General features: G+C 40.7%; 1 protein-coding gene across 4 annotated transcripts in view; it reads left to right on the top strand.

Annotated features, from left to right (window-relative positions):
• Window positions 1-12,774, top strand: part of GABRA2 (gamma-aminobutyric acid type A receptor subunit alpha2) — a 74,758-nt gene extending 61,984 nt beyond the window's left edge. For all 4 annotated transcript variants that reach the window (XM_082238252.1, XM_082238253.1, XM_082238254.1 and 1 more), the window contains 2 exons: window positions 7,272-7,474; window positions 9,742-12,774. In XM_082238252.1, coding sequence (XP_082094378.1) covers window positions 7,272-7,474; window positions 9,742-10,038 — 500 coding nt within the window. In that variant the 3' untranslated portion in view covers window positions 10,039-12,774. The remainder of the gene's footprint in view (window positions 1-7,271; window positions 7,475-9,741) is intronic.
• The last annotated feature ends 11,872 nt before the right edge of the window (window positions 12,775-24,646 follow it).

Here is a 24,646-nt window from a genome sequence, read left to right as displayed (position 1 = left end):
TTTTCTTTTAAGTATGCATTCTCTTTTGTGATTGAAGTTCATTGTGCAGTGTGACAAACTGTGGCTATTTGTCACTAATACAGTGGTGCCTCACAAGACGAAAAGAATCCGTTCCACGAGTCTCTCCGTCTTGCGGTTTTTTCGTCTTGCGAAGCAAGCCCATTAGCAGCTTAGCAGATTAGCGCTATTAGCGGCTTAGCGGGCTTAGCGGATCAGCTGATAAGCGGTTTAGCGGCTTAGCAGATCAGCTGATAAGCGGCTTAGCGGCTTGGGAAAAAGGGGGGGAGGGAAAAAACCCCGCAGGAACTCGCAAGACATTTTCGTCTTGCAAAGCAAGCCCAAAGGAATTTGTTTTGCGAAGCACCTCCAAAGTGGAAAACCCTTTCGTCTAGCGGGTTTTCCGTCTTGCGAGGCATTCATCTTGTGGGGCACCACTGTACTACTTTCAGGTACAGGCCACAGAGCTCAAGGGAGTTGGAAGGGGAATTAACATATGAAAGCGAAGCATGTAAAGTCAATATTCTGCTGGCATTGGAATGCGGGAGGAAAAAATGTGCCTGGTTTTAGGAAAGTTCTGATGGTAAATGTTTTCAAGTCCAGCTTTCTCTCTTGAATTCTGGTCTGCCATTTTTATACCATGCAAGTAGAGACCATAGCCCATATCAGGAGTGCTCCTGTGCCCAAAAGAAGCTCAGCGCTTTAATGCAACCTGGAACTTGACATACAACTTTGAGATTGGGATGACTCCATGTCAGAGTCTGGGTACCAGCAAGGGGCATTTCTCAATCATGTTCCTGTTGTAAAAGAGGAGAAAGCTCTGGTAGATGTTTGGGTTGCTATTATTATGTGTACAAAGTGATGACCTACCACCCCGTGTGCCCCTGCCTCCAGCCAAAATCCCATTAGAACGATACTACATCATGACTTGCTTTTCCTCCAGGGGCATTAGTAGGGTGCAATGACAGCTGCCAACCAGCTGCCACCGAAAGGAGTTTCATCACTACTAACGAAGAGGAAAAGTTGAGGAAGCTGCTGCCAATGGCAACCTCTTCTAAACTGAACCCATATCACTTTTTCCCACTCAGCCCAGTTTTAAGAACTCGTTTTTTGCGCCTTTCATTCCAGTCATATCCCTTCGTTACATTTTTCTTTCTTTCAACATACACCACTCCCATTTTAGCAAACATCACACACATACACACACACACAGAGAGAGAGAGATTGAGATTTCAGGGCTTATAGGGATTTTCAGTACCAGCAATCCAACCTTCCCATGGGATGGATGGAGGGGAGTACAGTTTCAGCGTAGTGAAAACCCCATGCAGAGGCAAGTGGAGGCTGTACAGTGGTACCTCGGGTTACATACGCTTCACGTTACATACGCTTCAGGTTACAGACTCCGCTAACCCAGAAATAGTGCTTCAGGTTAAGAACTTTGCTTCAGGATAAGAACAGAAATCGTGCTCCAGCAGCGCGGCAGCAGCAGGAGGCCCCATTAGCCAAAATGGTGCTTCAGGTTAAGAACAGTTTCAGGTTAAGAACGGACCTCCGGAACGAATTAAGTACTTACCCCGAGGTACCACTGTATGTCTGATCTGCATTCTTTTTGCTTGCCTAAACATTCCTCAGCTGTTCTGACTTGAAACGTAACCTCAATATCTTCCTTGAATCCCACTTGAGTTAAAGTTACAGGGGAGAAACGTAAGTTGTGCCCCATTTGTGTGTTCGCATGAGGCAGGCAGGGGAAAACCCTGGTAGCTTCCCTATGCTAGCACTGGGTTAGGAATACATCCGAGCACAATTATCAAAAGAGCAGTTGCATGGGGACCATTCTCAAACCCAAGAGCAGATGTGCTTGCAGAATAGTGGGTGTGGCGATCACACAGGGTCCGCGGACATTTGACGGTCTATTGACCCTGTGCCACCACTGTAATTGCTTTGTTCGCTACCACCAACCCGTTTCTCACAGGTACACATGGAGTCCAGACAGTTGTTAACATTAACAAATAATCAAGTTTATTTTTATAAGCATGAAAAAGCTTATGGCTTCAGTTAATTTTTCTTGGCAGTTTCTTAATCTTAGTTTCTTTACTGACCCAATGTTCCTAACAACTTCAAACAACTATCTGACTCCACCTAACAGTCCCTCTCACTCTCTCACAACACAACTCAACCAACCCACAGATTATTCCTCCCAGTGGCGTAGCGTGGGTTGTCAGCACCCGGGGCAAGGCAAGTAATTTGCGTCCCCTAACCCATGGATTTGCGCCCCCTAACCCTAACCCCCAGATGTTGCGCCCGGTGCGGCCGGGCCCCCCCTGCACCCCCCACGCTACGCCACTGATTCTTCCCTCTTCCTTCTCCAACTCCCAACTCTCCACTGACTTTCACACAACTCCAACTCTCACTCTAATTCCTCCTATCAGTTTTCACTGGCCAATCACGTCACACTCATTTAACCCTTTCCTTATGATCCACCTAGGAGGCAAACGCCACAGTGGGGTATGAGCCAAATGTGGAATATTTCAACTGTGCTTTTCCATGAAAAGTTTCTTCTTCTTCTGCATTATGCACATGAGCGAGCTTGCTTTTTATATTGGAACACACCCTGAAGCAGCCTAAAAAGAAACTATTTTTAAAAACTGAGATGTTGAGTATTTCTTGTCTGAGATCTACTCTCTGTCCCCCTGCTCTCTATTTCACTTTGCTCACATAATGTACTTATAAGCAGTAGGTTGCATTTAAGGACTTGGGATAATGAGGCAGTTTTAATAATCACGCTCTCCAGTTCCTTTCATTTATGACATCTGTTTAATGTGGTTGACCTAAAGTGTCCATGGTGAATTACGACCAAATGATTTGTTGTCTTTGCCTTGCTTCAAATTAGCCTGTGTAAAAAGTTGCAGTGCTGCTAATTGGATAAATCTTGACTATGTTCTTCATAGAAGATGCATTTGAAAAGCATTTGATTGTGCCTTCAGGGACTAGGCATAAAGCTGGCACAAAATTGTTTGGTTCAAGATTCCAATCTGTTTTTATTTCTTAAGGTATCTGTGCCATTTGTGTTTTTTCAGCAATGCAAGTCAAGGACTCTGCGCTGCTAATTAAATGCCAACTATTTTTTAAAAAAGAAAACTTGCAAAATACAGACACATTAAATACACTGGATATTAAAAAAGCATACAAAGGATATCTAAGTCAAAACCTTCACTACCTTTGTTAGTACACAAAGTAGTTTTTCAGGTATAGCATCTAAAGTCCTGGGCTACATGTGCTGAATATTGACTTGTATACAGAGCAGGTACAATTTACCCCATGACATGCCAGAGGGAGCTTATCATAATCTGTTTTGGGTTCAACAATAGTTTCCTTTCCAAATTGGTATTTGGGAAGCACAAGTCCAAATTTACCTTTTGTGCATAGAATAGTTTGCATGCCATTGGTCAATCCTGACCAAAATGTTCTTTCAAAGAGCAGGCTTTGACTTAAAGGTAAAGGGACCCCTGACCATTAGGTCCAGTCATGGCCGACTTGGGTTGCGGTGCTCATCTCGCTTTATTGGCCGAGGGAGCCGGCGTACAGCTTCCAGGTCATGTGGCCAGCATGACTAAGCCGCTTCTGGCGAACCACAGCAGCGCACGGAAACGCCGTTTACCTTCCCGCCGGAGCAGTACCTATTTATCTACTTGTACTTTGACGTGCTTTTGAACTGCTAGGTTGGCAGGAGCTGGGACCGAGCAACGGGAGCTCACCCCGTTGCGGGGATTCGAACCGCCAACCTTCTGATCAGCAAGTCCTAGGCTCTGTGGTTTAACCCACAGTGCCACCCGTGTCCCTAGGCTTTGACTTAGATCACAAATATTTCAATTTTAGAGGTCAAGTGCATGAACAGGAATTTATAACCCAATTGCACAATTTTGTTAGCATTGAGAAATCTATTAAAAAATATGAGGAGCAAATACAGTGGTGCCCCGCAAGACGAATGCCTCGCAAGACGAAAAACTCGCTAGACGAAAGAGTTTTTCGTTTTTTTGAGTCGTTCCGCAAGACGAATTTCCCTATGGGCTTGCTTCGCAAGACGAAACGTCTTGCGAGTTCTTGAGAGTTTGTTTCCTTTTTCTTAAAGCCGCTAAGCCGCTAAGCCGCTAATAGCCGTGCTTCACAAGACGAAAAAACCTCAAGACGAAGAGACTCGCGGAACGGATTAATTTCGTCTTGCGAGGCACCACTGTAGTGACTACTACTGCTGCTTCTTTTTCTTTGCCCTTCAGTTGAAAACTAGAGTTGTTAGAAATGTTAACAGGATCCCCAAGTTGCTTAGAAATAATACTCAGATAGATACAGTGGTGCCTCGCAAGACGAAATTAATCCATTCCGCGAGTCTCTTCATCTAGCGGTTTTTTCGTCTTGCGAAGCAACCCTATTAGCAGCTTAGCGGATTAGCGCTATTAGCGGTTTAGCGGCTATTAAAGTCTTAGCGGCTATTAAAGGATTAGCGGATTAGCAGCTAAAAGGCTATTAGCGGTTTAGCGGCTTAGAAAAAGGGGGGAGCAAAAAGAAATCGGAACACTCGCAAGACGTTTTCGTCTTGCAAAGCAAGCCCATAGGGAAATTCGTCTTGCGGAACGACTCAAAAAAATGAAAAACTCTTTCGTCTAGCGGGTTTTCCGTCTTGCGAGGCATTCGTCTTGCGGGGCACCACTGTATGGTGACATGTTATAAAATTCACTGAATCAATCTGTGTGTGAGTGAGTGAGTGTGTTTGTAGTGGTATACATATATTTTGTGGTAAGAGCTTTTTTCTAAAAGATTGCCATCTCTGTGATACAATAGAGGTTTTTTTGTTTTTGTACTAATTATGCCTGCTTCCTCAGCATTGCTAATTTTCGTAAAAAAGGCAGGTCAGACAGTAAGCCACAGGCAAATCATCTTTGCATAGTTCTCTGTCCTGGGGGAGGACAGATAATGTGGAGAGTTTCTTATTCTAATTAAACTTAATCAAAGTATGTTATATTTGAATGAAAAAAAATCACAGCTAAAAATGGAAAGAGTATTAAATATTGGACTTCTGCTGTTTTCAGATTACTATCTTTGTCATTTGGAGGAGACTAGACTCTTGGCATCAAGTAATTTATTTAATGATGCTCTCAAACCCTGCCAGAAAACTACCTCACAAGTTTCAGTTTATGGACAAACTACGCATAACAGATGCAGACTCATTTGCTGAAGCTTGAGTCTTCCTTCCCAAATACATATAAAGCAATTACAAATTTTAGGCAAAAGGTATGGGGTTGGCTTACAACAGAAAGATCCCAAGAACAAAAAAGAATTAGAATTGTTTATATAAATATGATGGGGGGGGGGAATGCCACCTCAATTTACAAATAGCAGATACCTGCAATCTAACAAATAAATCTGCGTGTTCTTCTCTTGAGCTTTCATTACACTAGTGGGGAAGCTCTGGTGCTAATAAGGCATGGCAGGCCTCTCCATTTGGCCTGCAAGGCCTTTGGGGCAAGCCACGGCCACCTGCCCATCACCTGATGTCATATGGCAGGCATCCTCAAACTCCACCCTCCAGCTGTTTTGGGACTACAACTTCCATCATCCGTAGCTAACAGGACCAGTGGTCAGGGATGATGGGAACTGTAGTTCCAAAACAGCTGGAGGGCCGAGTTTGGGGATGCCTGTCATATGGTGTCAAACACGGGATTGGTAAAGCTGCAGTTTCAAAGGTATACTTGGGAATGCAATCTAAACCTTAGAATCTGCTCCTAATAGCACCACAATAGACCCATGGCCGCCAAGGAAATATTGGGAATGTGCGACTGCTTATTTGCGCCTATGCATTTAATTTAATATTGTTTGAATTTGGTGCTTTGCCCTGTTTTACCTTTTTCAGCATGGAAAGGAACTGAATTCAGAGAGCACTGAATTCAAGCCACTGTGTATTGGCACTTCAAATAATGTATTGGATGTGGTCAGAGGGGTAACTCCTGATATCTCAAACAACCCCTGAAAAATAGTAAATAATTGACTTGTGCTCACCCCCCCACCGCCCCCCACCCCCACCTTGTTTGTAGTTCTTGTGAAACATGTCAAGGCGAAACATACTCATCTGCCTTTTCATTTTGCCAGATATATGTGAAGCTCGTTCATTTTCCTGCAGGAGAGAAGCAGAAGTTTCCACTTCACATGTTATACAAAGGGAAGACAGTGTGAATTGCATATTGTCTGTTGGTGCTATTTTGTCACATTATTGCTACCCTAAAAAGCAATGGGTGGTATCCAACTAAACAAGGGTGCTTAGCAGTGCAGTGGAATTTCCTTATCCTCTCTTATACCCACACTGCACTGCGGAACCTGTAAATCTCTTCTGGAGTATTCCCCAACCCTCTGGGGCAGATTTCCTCCGGGTGCAGAAAGAGGAAAGGGATTCCACTGCACAGCCAAAAGTCCTTGTATAAGTGGAACCGTTTAGTTGGCTACCACCCAATGTATCTGCACAAAGATACAGTGGTACCTCAGTGACCTATCATCATTGTTTGAATTTTTCTGTGCTGTGCTTTGTGGCTCCTTGCCCTAATCATTACTCCCTCCATTACCTTTTCCTATTTGTGGCATGTACACAGATATTTGTGCGCCTGTGCACATAAAATAAATAAATTGCCAGACATTCACAAGAGCAAACATTGCCAATCTTTACTTATCATGTTTCATGGTTACTTACCATGTTTCAAGGGTGTGGTTTTTTTTGGGGGGGGTTATCTATTTCTACAGTGGTACCTTGGGTTACATACGCTTCAGGTTACAGACTCCGCTAACCCAGAAATAGTACCTCGGATTAAGAACTTTGCTTCAGGATGAGAACAGAAATTGTGCTCTGGCAGCACAGCAGCAGCAGCAGCAGGCCCCATTAGCTAAAGTGGTGCTTCAGGTTAAGAACAGTTTCAGGTTAAGAACAGACCTCCGGAACGAATTAAGTACTTAACCCAAGGTACCACTGTAGTATCAAGTTTTGTGCATATAATCTTGCATACTTTCTTAGTCACAATGTGCCTCTTAACTGTGACTTCTGTAGAGCTTTATCTCTCTCCACTGAATTCTGGATCAAGCCCCCATAGTGTTGTTATCGGCTGCAATCAGCAGTTTTACACTAATCATTTGTAATCACTAGTTTTTGCTCCTGATGATAAATATTCTTCTTTTTTTAAAAAAACCATTCTGAATTACTCTGACCAACACTTTATTTTCCTCCGTTTTCTCCCCAGGAGTCACAACTGTGCTAACAATGACAACTTTAAGCATCAGTGCTCGAAATTCACTGCCCAAAGTAGCCTATGCCACAGCTATGGACTGGTTTATTGCTGTTTGTTATGCATTTGTATTCTCTGCCTTGATAGAATTTGCCACTGTAAATTACTTCACAAAAAGAGGATGGGCGTGGGATGGGAAAAGCGTAGTCAACGATAAGGTGAGTGATAAAGAAACGTGCTTAAAGTTCCTTCCAATTCTAAGAAATCAATTTAGTAGCATCTACAGCTGATAGCTTTCTATTACTGAAAAATAATTGAAGTCTTAAAACCAATATAAAGGCAGAGCAGATTGACGCAGGAGAGGAAAGGAAAAGAAGCTGGCAGTTTGAGCACACACTTCAGCAGAAATTAAATTGTACATATGGAGTCTCCTCCATCTGCTTCATCTTGGAGAAACAAATATTGTCCCAAGGCTGCCTACAAATTAAACAATAGCCCATTTATGCCTGTTAAATATCCAAAATAATCTTAGGCAGCATTTCATTATCTTCGTCAGTTTGTTGCACGAAAATGAATGAGGCCAAAGCTACTTTCCTATGATGAACCTTAATCAGGATTAATGAAACCCAACACCTCATATTTCAGTCCCACATTTATGCTGTTATGTGAGAAACCTGGTACTTGCTGTTTGAGCTTAAACACTTCTCTGGTGTGTTTGGTTCTTTTAAATAAAAAATAAATAAAAATAAATGTTATTTCTGAAAACTGCACCGAGAGAGGTTTTTTGCCCTGAAAACCTGCATAAAAATATCAAAATAATTAGTTCACATTGGAGCTAGTTTCAAACCAGTTAGTGGTAGAAAGTCAGCAATTTTACTCTTATTTTACTCCATTTTAATCTGCAAAACTGCATTAAACCCTACTTAAGAGCCCTGTTCCAGCTCCCCATTTGGAACTTTTCACTTCACCACAGAAAATAGGGATCTTCTTCATGGGGGCTATTTTTCCCTGAGTGACGCAAATAAATTACATATTTATTATAGTTGTTTACCATACTTCTCCCAAGAAGCTAGGGCAAGATAATGTGAATATTCTGTGGGGCAGAAGATAGGGGCCTGTAGTCATCCTTTTCTTCAACTCTCAGAGCTGAAGGCAGGACTTTGCCCAAGATGTTCTAATCACCACACCAACCAGGTAAAGGGTGTGTGTGTGTTTTGTTGTTGTTGTTGTTTTGCCAATTTGTTGCTCAACCTGCTAGTTTGCTACATACATGTCTTATGTGAAAGTAGAATTTACGTGTAGATTAAATTTGCAGGCTTAAGGAATCCGATTGTACTGAACATCAGAGACGTTCTAAGATTAGGAACATCACAAAGGTCTTCTGGGTATGTCCCATAATACCCATGGATCACAAAAGATGGAAATTGGAAATCTTCATTGGATATTTTGGAAGATGTATTAGCATTTAAAACAGCAACTCAACTGTTAGAGACAATAGATTTTTTTTTATTGGGGATGGGTCCTCCCCCCCCCCAGCCCTATATAGCCTTATGTTTGAGCATAAGCATTAGCTCACAAAAAACTTTGGGGGGGGGGATTCTGAAGTTTCCAAAGGAACACTGGAACATTATGAGAACATATGTTATTGACTGTGCAGTCAGATTCCTTGCAACATCTGTCTCCCTCCTAAGCCTATTAGGATTTTGCATCACTTATACAAGGCATCATTTTCTATTCTGTCCTGTATTTGTCAGTGGCAACTCGCCGAATTTCTCAATTGATTCCGTTGATGTGTATTATTTGTGTGTTGGGGAGAAGAGAAAGATTGGAAAGATTACCAAGAGGCTTGCTGAATCTAGGCACACATTGCAGCCGATGTGGGAATTACACATGCTCCACATTATTAGAGCAAATACCTGAGATTATAGAGTTGCTATGTATCAACAAGACCTGAAGGTATGCTAAGGTAGTCTAAGAAGGCAGGTGAAATTTGGATGTATCCCCACTCAGCTATACATTGGCACAGAGGAAAGAGAAAGCCTGGTCACCATAATTCCAGTTTCCGCAAAACCTACTTTCACGTATGCATTGGGCGAGATTTTCAGAGGAAAACAACTACCAGACTTTAGAAGACATCTGAAGACGGCCCTGTTTAGGGAAGCTTTTAATGTTTAATAGATTATTGTATTTTAATATTCTGTTGGAAGCCGCCCAGAGTGGCTGGGGAAACCCAGCCAGATGGGCGGGATATAAATAATAAATTATTATTATTATTATTATTATTATTATTATTATTATTATTATTATTTGTGCCTGTGCTATGCTGCAGTGTATACATGCCCCTGAAAAGGAGCTTACAGTATTTCATACACCCAGGGGGAGGGGGAGGACTCAAGCAAGGGTAAGTAAAACTACTAGCCACCATTGTGACATAATGCAAGTTACCATGATTGGGTAATCAAATGCCATTTTTGTTTCCCCTCAGAAAAAAGAAAAGGCATCGGTTATTAAGAAAAACAACGCCTATGCAGTGGCAGTTGCCAATTATGCACCAAATATCACGAAGGACTCTGTTCTCCCGACAATCTCCAAGAGCGCTACCACAACAGAACCCAACAAAGCCAAGCCGGAAGCCAAGCCACAGGAAGCAAAGAAAACCTTCAACAGTGTTAGTAAAATCGACAGGATGTCGAGAATAGTTTTTCCAGTCTTATTTGGTACTTTCAACCTAGTGTACTGGGCAACATATCTAAACAGGGAACCTGTTTTACATGGGTTTTAGGAGCAAACCTTAACTTTATGCTGAGGGCGTATAACATCATTATAATCAGATTGTTTTCCTATGTACAGTACGACTAATAACTGCTAACCCGTGAACCGATATGTACAGAATGTATATAGGTATCATGTCCATTTATCTCCAAAGGAGGTGCACAGAGTTTATTCATGGGATCTGTAAACAGATGGCACCCATGGCAAATATAGCCCGCTCTCCTATCCGTGTGAGTTCTCCTAAACTGGTATTCAAATAATGCTGAATTATATCCATACAACCGCATATGGTCCTACATAACTATTTAGTAACACTATTTTTTTAATTTAAAGTTTAAGATATTTTTCTATAAAATGACTGATTCTACTTTAATGCAAAGAAACTATCATTTAAAAGAGAAGGGTTTTTTTATAAGAAGTAACCTTAATTTCTTACGGTAGCAGTGCCCATGTAAATATTACAGGTGTGTGGTGAGCTCAAGTATTCTCTTATTCGCAACCATTATGAATGCAAGATATATGTCAAGGCTATTGGAATGTCAGGGTTAAGCACCTCTTTACTTTTGAGTCAAGCGCTGAAGTTGCTGATTAACAGTTAGATCTGTGGTATGGTCAGCACTCTGCCCCTGAAGCAAAAGGATTGGGTGCTTGGGCAGGTCTCACAAGAAAAGAAAAGTTTCCAGCCTAGCCCCAAAGCTGGATTCATATCAATCATTGTAGCAAAAGTGTTTTTTCTTTCTTTCTGTCCAGTGCTAAAGTGTTTTATAAAAGCAGTTGTGCAATGTGGGGGGAGGGATATTGGGGGCAAGGGAATTGACGCTGAGCAAACCTCTCCGTGCCACACTGTGGTAGAAGTTGACAACATACTTTTTAAAAAAATAAAAAAGGGATGATACACCAAAGTAAACAACACAAACCTGCTTGCTCCTAGTGAAAAACATTGGCCAATATTCATTCAGTCCTTAGTAGTTCTTCTAGCTGTTAACAGCTCCCTGATTTGGGCCCAAGAAGGGTCGGTCATATGGCTCTTTTTCAATATGAAAAAAAAAAGAATCATATGGAAAAAAACATGATTAGGGGCAGTGTTAATTAATAACAGTGACTTCATACATTATTTTCTTGGCTCATCACAGATGCTTTCTATGGTGAGCTTTACAGGCACTTCCTTACATAGCATTGCATGGGCTGTTTTGGCTCTGATATATTCAGGTAGATATAGCAAGAAAGGGATGCTTGTCTGGCAAGTGGTACAGAACAATCAAAGTAGGGTATTTCTTTTTTGCTGCAGTTGCACAGAGAAGCAGAACTTACTCCCAAATAAACATTCAGGGTCAGGGGTGTAAATAGTGCACAGTAAGGTGAGATCAGGTATTCGAGTTGTTGTTTTGTAATTCGTTGATATGCAGAAGGAGAGCTAGTCTCCTAAATAAATGGTAAACTCTGGGTCTTTCAGATGAGCAGTCCTAGGGCTGGTTCACATGTTACTACACTTGGTTGCTGTGCAGTTGACTACTTGCAGCTGAATGTACAAATGGAATCCATTGATTCAAAGCTTGCCCACCTACATGCAGAAACTGTCTTCTGCTCATGGAGGGGCTGTTTGGCACTGTGCTCCGGAGCGTCGTCTGAGAAAAGCAAAACTGGACCCAAATACGTTCTTCCATTTGTGCAAGCTCTTGTAGTAGCAGAAACTTGAAAGCTGCTATAAAACCTACCTGTTGATGGCACTAGGAAAATAACTGTGCAAACATTTGCAGGTTAACACAAGTGAGAGCTTATCTACATTTACCTTTCCTCCACTGCTGTTTGTTGCACTCAGCTTTAAAGAGCGGATTTATGCTCCCGGGGTGGTGGAAAAGAGCTCTCAGACATGAAACTTTAAAGCATGGAACTGTCCCTGGAAAGGGCAGGGCAAAAGTTGTGTGGATAAGCCCCGGCTGTTTTAATTCTGCTTGTGGGTCATTGGATTCGATCCGTTTGTTTGAGGCGATAGTGAGAAATGTTATAGCTGTGTTTTATATCAGCAGTGCCCGTGCATTCGCAAAGGCAAGTCATTCATCCAGATGTGCTCCCGCAAAAAATTCCAGGGACCCAATACAGATGGGAACATGTTTTTGCAAATGGTTCAATTTGCTCTTTGAAATCTCACAAAGAGCAACATTCCGGATTCTTAGCTGTAGGTTTACAAGGTTACCTAGTAACATATTGCACATAGTAGCCATTCACGAGACAATTTTAAGTATTAATCCCGTCTTGTGAATTGAAATTTTATAAATTAAAGAGAAGAAGAAAAAGCCAAATGTCCAGAAAAAAAGCTTTCAGATACTCTTCAGGGTTTAAGCATATTGGTAATATAAAACTTCTGTGTACAACTTTTCTGAAGTACAGTTTCCATGAAATCTGCCTTAAAAGGTTAACTTTGTGTATCCATAGCAGCCACTGGAAACCGTTCTTTGGGATTTCGTTTTCATGAGGGGGTCCTCATGATTAAAGATTATTGCTGCTTTTGTAAATTGCAAGCTTACACTTTGCTGGCATAAATTTACAATGACTTTATATATTAGAAATAATTTTGCTAAGAGGAGGTCTTTTTTTTTAAGAAAAGAAAATCCAGTGCATCATCAATACTTAAATGCAAACGGAAACAAAACTGGAGCCTCTGTTTGCAAATTTTGTATAATATTTAATATTGATCCATTAACTATTTCTCATGAAACCTTTGCAAATATTCCTTATACCCCCCCCCCCGAAAAAGGCCCTGTAAATCATACTACCATAAATAATTGTGTACTGTATTTAGATTTTAATAATACATTTGGCCAGTCAAAGGTATTTTGATTCACGTACATATTAGCAGTTATTAGTTGACCTTAAAAAAAGATCCACCTTTCTGATGGTGTCTTTATAGTAGAAGCATATGTAGTCGTATAGTGTCATTTATTGCAGTTTTGTACAGTACTTGAGTATAGTGCATAACTAGATATTGCAAAGTTTAACAACACTGTTTAAATATTTCTAAAACAATTTTAAATTACCTTAAGAGGTGGAAACACACATGCACAAAATCAAACAATATTTCCATTTGCTGTTTTATTTTCTGTATTGTTTCATTTTCCTTTAACGTGGTTACGGTCTTTACTCTGCATGAGAAATATTGATGGCAAGGTCACAAATGCTTTTTATTGGTTAGAACATTGAGGTAAAATAGATCTTCTGAGATTAATAGTTCCATCCTTTACATGTAAACTCAGAAGTAACCCCACTGAGTTCAGCAGGACTTACTCCAAAGGTGACCATGTGTAGGATTGCAGCCAAAATCAGGTAAGATACTTAACACAATGATAATAGGTTGAAAGGATAGAACATTACCTTCCCCATAATGTATACATTTGATCCCCTCTAATCAATTCATCCTCTTCAGTAACAGTAGTTGGGGAAAATGAGCACTTTATTTGAAACATTAAAATAGAAAAAAAATCCTTATTTTCATACCTATTTATATATAACGTAGATCTGTGTAGTACAGAAATGTGTGATAAAGTTGTGCAAGGTTTGAAGGCAAGCAATAAAAAAAAGTTATTCATGGTACAGTTATACATATCTTTAAAAAAAAATGTTTTATTTGTAAAATATAAATATACCCTTTGATGCTACATTTTCCAGGTACAAATAAATATATAAATATGTACATATGTAAAGCACTTGTAAATACTAGTAATATAGACAATTTTATTCAATTTTATCTTTGATTTTGGCAAAGGGCTCTGACAGCATGACTTTAAAGCAAGGCCCATCTTCATCAGTTCTTGTCCTGTTTAAACATTACATTCTTGGGAGAATTCTCAATCTGTATTAATATCAGGCATATACAAGCCCACTGCTGCTTGTCGGGGGAAGAAAATAACTACCATATTTTGTTGGCTGTGACACCTCTCTTTTGGGCGACCCAATTCAGATTTCATTCCAAGGGTCGACCAGGTGGTTAGAGACACGATTTACCCAAGTAATATGATAACAGCCCAGTTCATTTGTTGCTTTCTTCCCACTACAAAGAGCGCAGGAGATCCAGAGTTTGTGGTCAGTGAGAGCACCCAGGAATGTAATAATTGGAGCTTTGTTGCTGGTGTGCGGTGTGCAAGCTCTTTTATTGCCAAACGCTATGTGCTTTCAATCTCTTTAATTACCATGGGAGCTGACAGCTCTCAGTACCGCATAGGGCTGGGCCTTGAAATAAGGAGGCCAATGACTATATTTTACATCCTACATGTTTCATGTAATCGAGGTGGACAGCTGAGATGTTTTTCTCTTAAACAGTATAAAATCAGAACTTTGTCTTCTAGAAATTGGCAGAGGGATGAGTTTAGCATTGGTTACTCAGTAAGGCACACGTTCTTAAGGAACAGTGGACCCATAAAAAACCCTACAGAATCAAGTAGGCTTCTCCTGTTCTTCCTTTGGATCAGTGTTAATATACATGCAAAATCCAATTCCTATTTATGAATAACCATTCGTTTTGCAAATTCAGTCTGCACAAAGGGACCTATCTTCGCCCTGTTGCAGTTGTCAGAACTGTTGGAAACAGGCAGAAGTCAAAGCTAGGAATGTTGACTTAAACAGAACTATTTAATACAGTCTGTCATATGTCTGAACACTTAAGTATACAATCCTATGCACACTTAGCTGGAACTGTAAGCCCATTTGAACATCATGGAACTTATTTCCAAGAAAACATGCATAAAAAAATTGAGCTAAATGTGAATGTTTATTGCAAACATTTATGTTTATTTAAGGCATTCACACACTACCTATTCATTAGCATTTCTAAACAGGACACAGTATTTAAAAACAAACCAGACAGAGAATAAAACCATGAACATCCATCATTAAACAGAACATAAATTCAAATATCACATTTAAAAGCTTCCTGGAATAAGGAAGTCTTTGTCATGCACCTAGAGTTCAGCAAGGTGAGGGCCCTCTCTAATTGTAAATTGGGAGGGAGTTGGGCCCACAACAATGAGTGCACAGCTTCTAGTAGTTACAAGCTGTGTGTCTGAGCCATGAAGGACCACCAACAGAGACTCTCCCCAAGATCCCTTGTGATTGGGCAGGGGTATAAAGGATCATCTGGTCCTTCAGATATCCTGGACCCAAGTTGTTAAGGACCTTGTAAATTCGAGCCTGGAACCTGACCTGGCAACACACGGGCAGCCAGTGCTGTAGTATGTCCCCATCAGTGGTAGTAGTTTACATCTACACTAATAATAATAATAAGCACTATAGAATATTAGTAGATTCACTGCAAAGGCACAAACCATAGCTTTGCTTATGCCCAGGGGTCAGCAAACTTTTTCAGCAGGGGGCCGGCCCACTGTCCCTCAGACCTTGTGGGGGGCCAGACTATTTTTTTTGGGGGGGCGGAATAAACAAATTCCTATTCCCCACAAATAACCCAGAGATGCATTTTAAATAAAAGGACACATTCTACTCATGTAAAAACACGCTGAGTCCCATACCGTCCGCGAGCCAGATTTAGAAGGTGATTAGGCCCCTGGGCCTTAGTTTGCCTACCCATGCTTATACCCATCCCATTCCTATTTAAATAGATGAGGCGGTAATTGTTACGTTGTTTTTAGCAAAAGCATACCTCACGGAAAAATTAATGCCTCCAAATCCAACAGTAATACCCTGATTCTCAAGTTATGGGTAGCTGTAGTGGTGGCCCAGTGCTGGCTGCAACTACAGAGCTACAGCTATGTCCTGCACAGAGCAAATGATGTCAGTCTGTCCAGTGCTGATGCTTGTGAACTGTGAATGCATTCTAATAGGATATAGATAAGGACAGTTACACTCATATGGATGGCACTGTGTCCAGCACTTTCTAAATGTATGTTAAGTAGTAATTTTGGTGGTTATATCACTGGCTCCTAGCTAATTAGTTCTCCCCTCCCTTTTCATACCTTTGCAGCCATTCTCAAAAGCAAGAGAAAGATTATACTGCTTTGGGGGGGGGGGGTTGTGTGTTTGTGTGTGGTTTTTTTGTGGTTGTTTTTTTTTTTTTTGAGAGAGAGTTGGAGATTGCATGATAGAACCATTCTTGCCTGTGGTATACTTCGTTTCATTTTGATCGCTATCGTCTTGATCAAACAAGTTTTTGCATATTTTCGAAACACCGAAAGAAACATGTGAACACAGATGATAGCAGGTGAATATGCACACTTAGTATGCAATGAAAGTAATATTAGTTCACCTTCAGGTGTGAGGAGTGGTGAATCTCCTATCATCTGCTTCCAGCCTTACTAACTTTCTGTGATAAAACTCTCTTCTATATCTGGCAGTGCCACACGGATCAGTTTCAACTGACCATGACCATGCTGGGTCAGGGCCCCTCACCCAAAAAACATTGTTCTGGCACAGGGATCATATTGGCTTTTTCTGACTGCTGCTAGGTTCGCTTGTTTGCATGTGTAGCAATGCATAGGATCTAGCCTGCCTCCTAGTTTTTCATATGAACATGATTTTAACTATTTTCTACCCATTGTCATTATTTTCTGGTTATTATTTTAAAATGATTAATGGTATCAATTTTAAGTGGCCTCTGTTTAATTGAGCATGAAATTCAAGTTATAAATGCACTCTTAAATAGACGTACTGTTTATTTTCCTTGGCAGCCTTTTATCTTCCCCCAGTATTTAGCCTAAAGTTTCAACCCTAAACAGAAAAAAAATAAGTCTCCTAGATCAGGCATAGGCAAACTCGGCCCTCCGGATCTTTTGGGACTACAACTCCCATCATCCCTAGCTAACAGGACTAGTGGTCAGGGGTGATGGGAATTCTAGTCTCAAAACATCTGGAGGGCCGAGGTTGGCTCTGCCTGCTCCTAGATCCAAAGGTTAGGGACTTTAGATGGGCAATATGTCATAGTAGCAATGACCAGTCCCTCTGTATTGTTGTCCATCATTAGTTAATCTTCTTGAATTTGTGCCTAGTAATCCAAAGAATTAATGCAATATGGGTGCTTGTATTGCTCTGATTTTGAGGCAAACACAATGAGCTTATGGTGGTCTGTCTTTGCCACAGTAGCATTGATAGTTGTTGCAATGACTGCTAGGCCCCGTGTTTCTAAACCTGTGTCTGGTTTGCTAGGCTGGGCTTCTTGCACTGCTGAGGAATCCTATCAGCACAGCTGGATTGTGGGTCACACTCGATGCTAACATTTACAACTGGATACAAAATAATTCTGTATTGGCAATTGGATCAGTAGCATTGAGGCTCCAATGAAGGAATTAAGAATGACTTCAGTGGGAGCATTGCACTGCGTAGCACTAAGTCACAAAGACTATGGTAAGTGTTAGCAGGCAGTTGAAAATTTTATTAGCCACTTAGAAAGATAAGGAGCTGCCTTATGTTGAGTCATCAAAACCATTATTATCTACACAGACTTGGCAGAAGCTCTCCAGGGTTTCACCTTACCTGGAGTCATCTGGGATTGAGCCTGGAAATTTAGAAGTGCTCTAACACTGAGCCATGACTCTGATCTCCTGTTTTATTTTCTGTTTTCAGAGGATTCCTTGTCCGGGTGCTTGGTGTCAATTCTTCTTGTGCAAACTGCACACTTTTAGATTGCATCCAAAAGGACAGTCTAGATATAAAGCCTTGTTTGTATGTGCAGGCCATCTTTGCTGCATCGGTACACAATTGTGAGTTGGATCAGAGTGTAAGTGAGGGGAGAAGGAAAAACATGAGAGTTAATCTAGGGAACCTTTAATGGCAGAATCTGAAAATGTAGGTGATTTAGGAGTTACAGGGAGCTAGGATAGTGTTCAGTAGATTGACCATCAAGGAAGAGACTGATTTGTGTGCTTTTTTGAGCACATAAAAAGAAGTACAATGTGGTCTTTGGGTTTATTTAGAGTAGATAGAAAGTGAACCTATTTTGTGTCTTGACTCATTATTCTTTAGCTTGGCACATAATTTAATTCCTTAATGCAATGTATGGTACATATTATAATTTTTGTTGGGTGCAATCTTTTTCTGATAACAGAAAGAGAAAGTGAAAATGCCGCAGCTGCTACAACTTTAGCTTGTTTGCAGTTAAGCTTTCTCCCCCGAAACTTCTATTTCATTTTTACCAGAACAAATATTAAGTCCAAATCTGGGGGGGGGGGGGGAGAGTCAAACTCAGAAGACAAGATATACTAAAATTAAATAAAAAATCCTAATGTACCTGCTGCAATTTCAGAATTAGCAGACTCCTAAATTATCTCAGGTTACATGAAATTTTGCCTTGTGCAGAGAAAATTATTTGGGGGGCAAATGTCCTGTCCAACACGTAAATAAAAACTGCTTAGTGGGTTTGTGGTGCTCCTCTGCTAGTTGAAAAAATGCAACCCCTTGCAACAATAGAATAGTGGCAGTTCTACTTGTTGAATTTTGCTTCTCTGTTGAAAAGTTTGCAGGGAGAAATTGTTGGATGTGGTGGTACCTTTGGTGAGAACTTCGCATGGATTTCATTAGGTTCAACTATATTGATCAATAGCAAATGAAACTTAATTTAAATTTTAATAGCTGGTCAAAGGCTAGAGTTAGCAGTTCTTGATGCAAAGTAGTCTCTGTGTCTTCCACATCTGTATGGCAGTTAAAATCTTGTCTGGAACAGCTGCTGCTGTGATGATTGCAGAATCCACTATTCTGAATCATAGTTCTGCAGCGATGCCATCAATTCAGGACTTTGGGGCTGACATCCAGTGTCCAACTCAGCAGAATGATTAGAAAAGCCTAAAAGAGCAGCAGGGCTGTTGAACCACATTTTGAAGTGACCCCCGTCAAGTCCAGAATCGAACATTGCCTAATTGCACTACACACACAGACACACAGACACACAGACACCGTCTTCACATTGTTAAATGAGTACACCTAAATGTACAACTCAAAATATAAGGTGTTATTGTGGAAAATAAATATCTGAAAATATGTGTTCTATATAGGTATGCTTGTTAGAGCAGAGACAGGCAACTGTCCCTGCTGAGTGTTCCCTGGGTGAGAGACCCAGGTTTATTACTGTGTTATGTATGAAATGGCCCTCTGGCTACACAGAGCACTCCCTGCAGAACACAACACTGCTATACTAAGGCAGTCGAAAACTGTGCTCTTTGTGATGGAAATGGGTAGTTGACATGATTCTGGACTGAGAGATTTAATGGATATAGCTTTTATAAGAGAGTGAAGCAGGGTTAGTGTTTAATCTGAATTTGAGTGGGAAATTGTGAAATGCTTTAATGGGAGGAATGTCATGAATGAATAAATAAGGTCTTGTTTTCTTTTGCAGAAAAGTAAAATGAGTAGTTGCTGGCCATCGATTGTTGTATGTTTACTTGAGAAAAGAAGAATGTACTTGAGAGAAACTGTTAATTGGAGTCCTCAGAAAAGGGCATCTACTTATTGAAACATGTAGAGCATTTTCTCTCAGAAGCCTTATAATAGCTGCAAACCAGACCACATTTACTTTAGAGTAATCCTGTTTAAAGAAATGGGGTTTTGCCATTGTAAGTGGCTTGTGGATCTGGCCAATGTGTCTTCCATTGGAACACTATTAATTTGAAATTAATAATGTTCCAGTTTCTTACAATATCCTTTTGGTTCATTTATCTTATTTTTCCGTACGTTGTTGACTCTAAACCCAGATATCTGATCAGCAGAAGATGATTTTACAACCAGATTTTTAAGAACTCGAGTCTAGGCAATTTTGAGTTATTGGAGCTAGCCAGGATTTAGGAAAGATGAAAATTAAAGTTGCTGTTGGCTAGAGTAAAATCCACAAGGAAAACTACTTCTTCGAATGATTTGCCACATCTGTGTGGGTAGACAAACCCAACTGTGCTATAAATGGTTGCTGATGGGGTTAGCTACCCACGTATAGGTGAATCCATGCTAAAATCGTATTTTTTATAGAAAGAAGAGTCCATTTAACTGAATGGAATACTTATGAATAAATATGTACAGACTTGGTGTGAAAGTCTTGCTGGTTTCAGTGAAACTTAGGGCTGATTTACACATACACATGATCATTCTGCATCTGGGGTGTCATTTAAACAGTCCATTCAGACTGTGGGAAGCGCTTTTCCATGGAAACCCCTTACAGTGCTACTGTAATGGTTAAAGGCCTATAAGGTTATGGAAATGGCCAGATATGTTCGTCTTTCTTATGGAATTAGAACTCTGCCAGAAAATCAGTGATCCTTGTAACTTTAAAAGAGCACTTGAAAAGCACTGTGTTTCCTGTGACCTCACCTCATTCATGTATTCTAGATGAACAGGTGTTTGTAAACCAACCCAGAATTCTTTAGTCTGGGATGCATTCCCCCCCCCCCAATAATATGGACTGCTAAGTGCTCATAGAGCTTATTTGTGCTGAGGTTTTGGCGTTTGGATGTTTATAGACTTTTGCCATAACATCTACCCCAATCTGAAGCCTCTGCAAACTGATATTTCCAGAACTCAGTTGGGTGTTTGCATTTGCCTGTCTGGAATATGTTCCACTTGCATTCCCACTCAAGCTGTCAATGTAGGTTTCATTCCTGGTTCTTTTGCACACTTCTGTCATTCTCTTTCTCAGATACAGGAAAGCGTATTAACTTTCTCCATGTGGCTAATCATTTATGATTTATTGCACTGGTTCTGTGCCGCAAAACATAGTATGGTAGCCTTTAAGATGGGAGTTGGGGAGTCAATGGGCATGCCAGTTTGAATTCAGTCAACATAGATTTTGAGCTCATGCACACTTAACTTTGCCCTGTGCTCTCTATGCGCAGGTCTGGGCTTTCCAGGTCTGAGCATTGTTTCCTTCCCTTTTCCCCCGTCCCAGCACTTTCCCTGGGATTTCCCTGTTTAACCGCTGAATCAGAGCAAATGCAAATCCGCAGGAAACCCGATTCCCATTTGCTTTGATTCAGCAGTAAAACACAGGTTTTCCTGGGGAAAGCGCCAGGACGAGAAACCCCAACAGCAGCCCACTCCAACACAAACCTGGAAATCTCAGACCTGTGCCTAGAAACACTATACAAAAGGAAATGTGGATGAGGCCTTTTCGTTTGGCAGTTTGAATTTCTGAAGTTAAAGGAACTAATTTACTTTGAAACATCTTATATCCGTGTCTCTCCTCCTTCCTCAGTTTAATTCAGCTAACTGACTTTTTTAAAAAATAAACATTTAGGGATATGTAGAGATTGATGTGCACCATAGCTTGATTTAGTACTTCTGAAAAGTGTTACGAAATGTGTTTTTGAAAATATGCAAGATGGCTTGTTATTATTTATTAAATTTGTGTACTGCTCTTCATCTGAAGATCACAGGGCAGTTCCTGGTGCACTTATAATAAGCTCTGTAACTTGGTTTTTTTAATCATACACCTTAAATGTTAATTGTTGCATAATGTCACACCATTCTGTTGGCCTGCAACTCATGTAACTTGTGTTCAAGGTGCTCAGGATTGCACTAAATTCAGGTTTTTGTAATAATTAGTTTTTAAACATATTTGGCCTAGAGGAGCTCTAGCACAGGCATAGGCAAACTCGGCCCTCCAGATGTTTTGGGACTACAACTCCCATGATCCCTAGCTAACAGGACCAGTGGTCAGGGATGATGGGAATTGTAGTCTCAAAACATCTGGAGGGCCAAGTTTGCCTATGCCTGATCTAGCTTGATAGAGTTCTTTATCATAACTGTTTAAATTAACACAGAATTAGAGAAGAAATTGTTTGTTTTTGGCAATTCTGTCTCAGATTATCATGTTAGTTGTATCTAGCAGTCATGGGTTTACAGTATTTAGCTTTCAGCACAGAATGCAACATGGAATTTATTTATTCATCAAAAGATACATGTATAGATATATGCTCTGGGGGTAAAAAAAGCCAACTGCTAAGTTTGATGGGACTTCTGTTCAGCACTGAATAGTAATTCATTTGGCTTCATCAAAACCAAGGTGTGTGATATGGATAAAGCGGCTTCTCTAGGCCAAACAAATGATCAAACATACCTTAAGAAGTTGGCAACTTTTGACCCACCAAGCCAAATGCAATCCACTAGCCATGCATTTTTGGCCTGCCAGATGTGTGTGACAAGCCCACTTTTTTCTGTGTCCCTTGCTGACAGCAAATACAGATTCACTGAACCACTGGTAGGACTCTGTAAAACATGCCTAGCTGGTGGACTGTTTGCCTTGGTGAGATCGAAAGTTGAGCAAGCCTCGTTTATAGCCAGCTTGTTTTCAAATGCCATCTGAGTTACATAGGACCCAAGCTGTTTGGGGTCAAAGCCAGCACTTTGAATTTGGCTGGGGGATAAATTGGAAACCAGAGAAGATGGTGCAATCTAGGAGTTACTGGCTCCATATAATGCACCCTAGTTAGTGATCTAGTAGCTCCCGTGAGCTGAGCACACTTAAAAGGCAGAGCCATGTAGAGTGCATTGCTGTGATCCAGTGGATAACTGTCCCATGTGTGATAGTGACAAGGCCTGACTTTTCCAGAAAATGTTGCCACTAAGGCACTACCCTAATCTAGGGAAAAGTACTCACATTCATAGCCACTATGACCAGGGGCAGTGTTGGGTCCAGGGACACTCCTAAAACGTGACCCTGATGAGACTTTTTTGATTTTTTTGATGAGTGAAAAAGGAGCATCAGTGGTGAATTGTTTGCTTTTCTAAAGAAACACACACACACACAAACACACACAAATTAAACACTTGCACAATAAAAAAAAATCTGCATGATAAATGTAGTCTATGTAATTTTGAACATCAGTGTCATTAAAAAAAATCTCTGGATGGCAGTTCACTTTTAAGTGTTCTATAGTTAAGGAGAAAACAAAAAAACAAAAACAAAGTGGGATTATAATATTCTGTAATTTGTGACCTTGTTTAGCTGGGGGGAAAGTTATTGCTTTCATGAAAAATGTAAAAGAAATAACTTGACCAATGTTTGAATGTGTCACTCTGCTTGCTGTTAAAAGAATATTTATTAACCCCCACACAGAATATTGCTAAATATTATCTTTTTCGTACTTATTAAAATAATTTAAATAGACTGTATTTGTTTTGTTTTGGCTCTGACGGCATACCTCTCCACATCTCTGTGTGTTCTGTAAAACGGGAAGAATGGAAGCACTATAATGAAAGGTATTCACATAAAAGAAAAAAAATCCTCTGTGTTCTGTTGTACTATTTTGTGTGGCAGGGGTATTATGGACACCGCCTCCTGCATTGAGTGGGAGGCGGATAAATAACACCCAGGACATGGGGGTGCGTGAAAACAAACCAGCACTTTTGCACTTTGGAAAGCAGGGTTCGAAAACATGCCATGGCATTGGGTCAGGTTTTGTTAGCCCCTAAGACTTCTGATCTAAAGCCCAATACACCACAGGTGGTGCTGTGGTCTAAACCACTGAGCCTAGGGCTTGTTGATCAGAAGGTCGGCGGTTCAAATCCCCATGATGGGGTGAGCTCCCATTGCTCGGTCCCAGCTCCTGCCAACCTAGCAGTTTGAAAACATGCCAGTGCAAGTAGATAAATAGGTACTGCTCTGGCAGGAAGGTAAGCGGCGTTTCTGTGTGCTGCTCTGGTTTCGGTGTTCCATTGCACCAGAAGTGGCTTAGTCATGCTGGCCACATGACCTGGAAAAACTGTCTGCGGACAAATGCCGGCTCCTTCGGCCAGTAAAGCGAGGTGAGCGCCACAACCCCTGAGTCGTCTGCGACTGGACTTAACTGTAAAGTGTCCTTTACCTTTTAAGACTTCTGATCTAAAGCCCAATACACCATCCCAGCTTGCCTTCTGGAGAATGCAGTGGCAGTTCACCAACACAGAAGGACCTCTGTGCCACATGACTGGAATGCAGCTGGTAACCTGAGATGAGTGATGCCAGGCCAATCCCATCCAAACTTGGGCCAGGAGCTGGTATTCCTTGTCAATACCCCCCCACAAGGCACCCCATATTGTTTCTCCACCCAATGCCATTTCCACCAAAGTTTTGGCAGATGGCCATAAGTAGAACATCTTGCAATCATGTGTTACCCACCAAGAGACAGGAAAAAACCTCTCAACCATTGCAATTTTCTTTCTTTCTTTCTTTCTTTCTTTCTTTCTTTCTTTCTTTCTTTCTTTCTTTTTGTTAAATGTTTTTTATTAACTTATTATTACAGCACATACACACACGGCACTTAGAAAACAAACTACAAAAGAAAACACAAAATAAATTATAAATATATATCCATAAATCCGCAAGTATCTGCACACGGACTTATGTTATCCAATCGTTAGTTCTTATTCTTTTTTAATAGACTTCCTTCCTCCTCAACACGGGTCTGATTTTAAACTTGATAAGCTGTTTCTTTCTCATTTCGTCTCTTCTACCCTTCTCCATATGTTGTATTTGTAAACTGTGTTTTGTTTTGCAAAAATTATTCGAAGCAAGACCAGGTTTTAATTTGAGGGCACTGGTGTTTCCTTTTTAATAATCTGTACTTTCCCCACTCTTTTTAAATTTTTGTTTAGACTATCGCCTAATTGCATCTGTCATTTTTGCCAATTCAAGGTAATAAAAAAATCTCTTTTGCCACTCT

The sequence above is a fragment of the Podarcis vaucheri genome, assembly GCF_965113315.1.
Source record: "Podarcis vaucheri genome assembly, chromosome: 9".
NCBI lineage: Eukaryota > Metazoa > Chordata > Lepidosauria > Squamata > Lacertidae > Podarcis > Podarcis vaucheri.
Note: the sequence above shows the minus strand (reverse complement) of the source record. Positions and strands in the feature narration are given on the sequence as shown.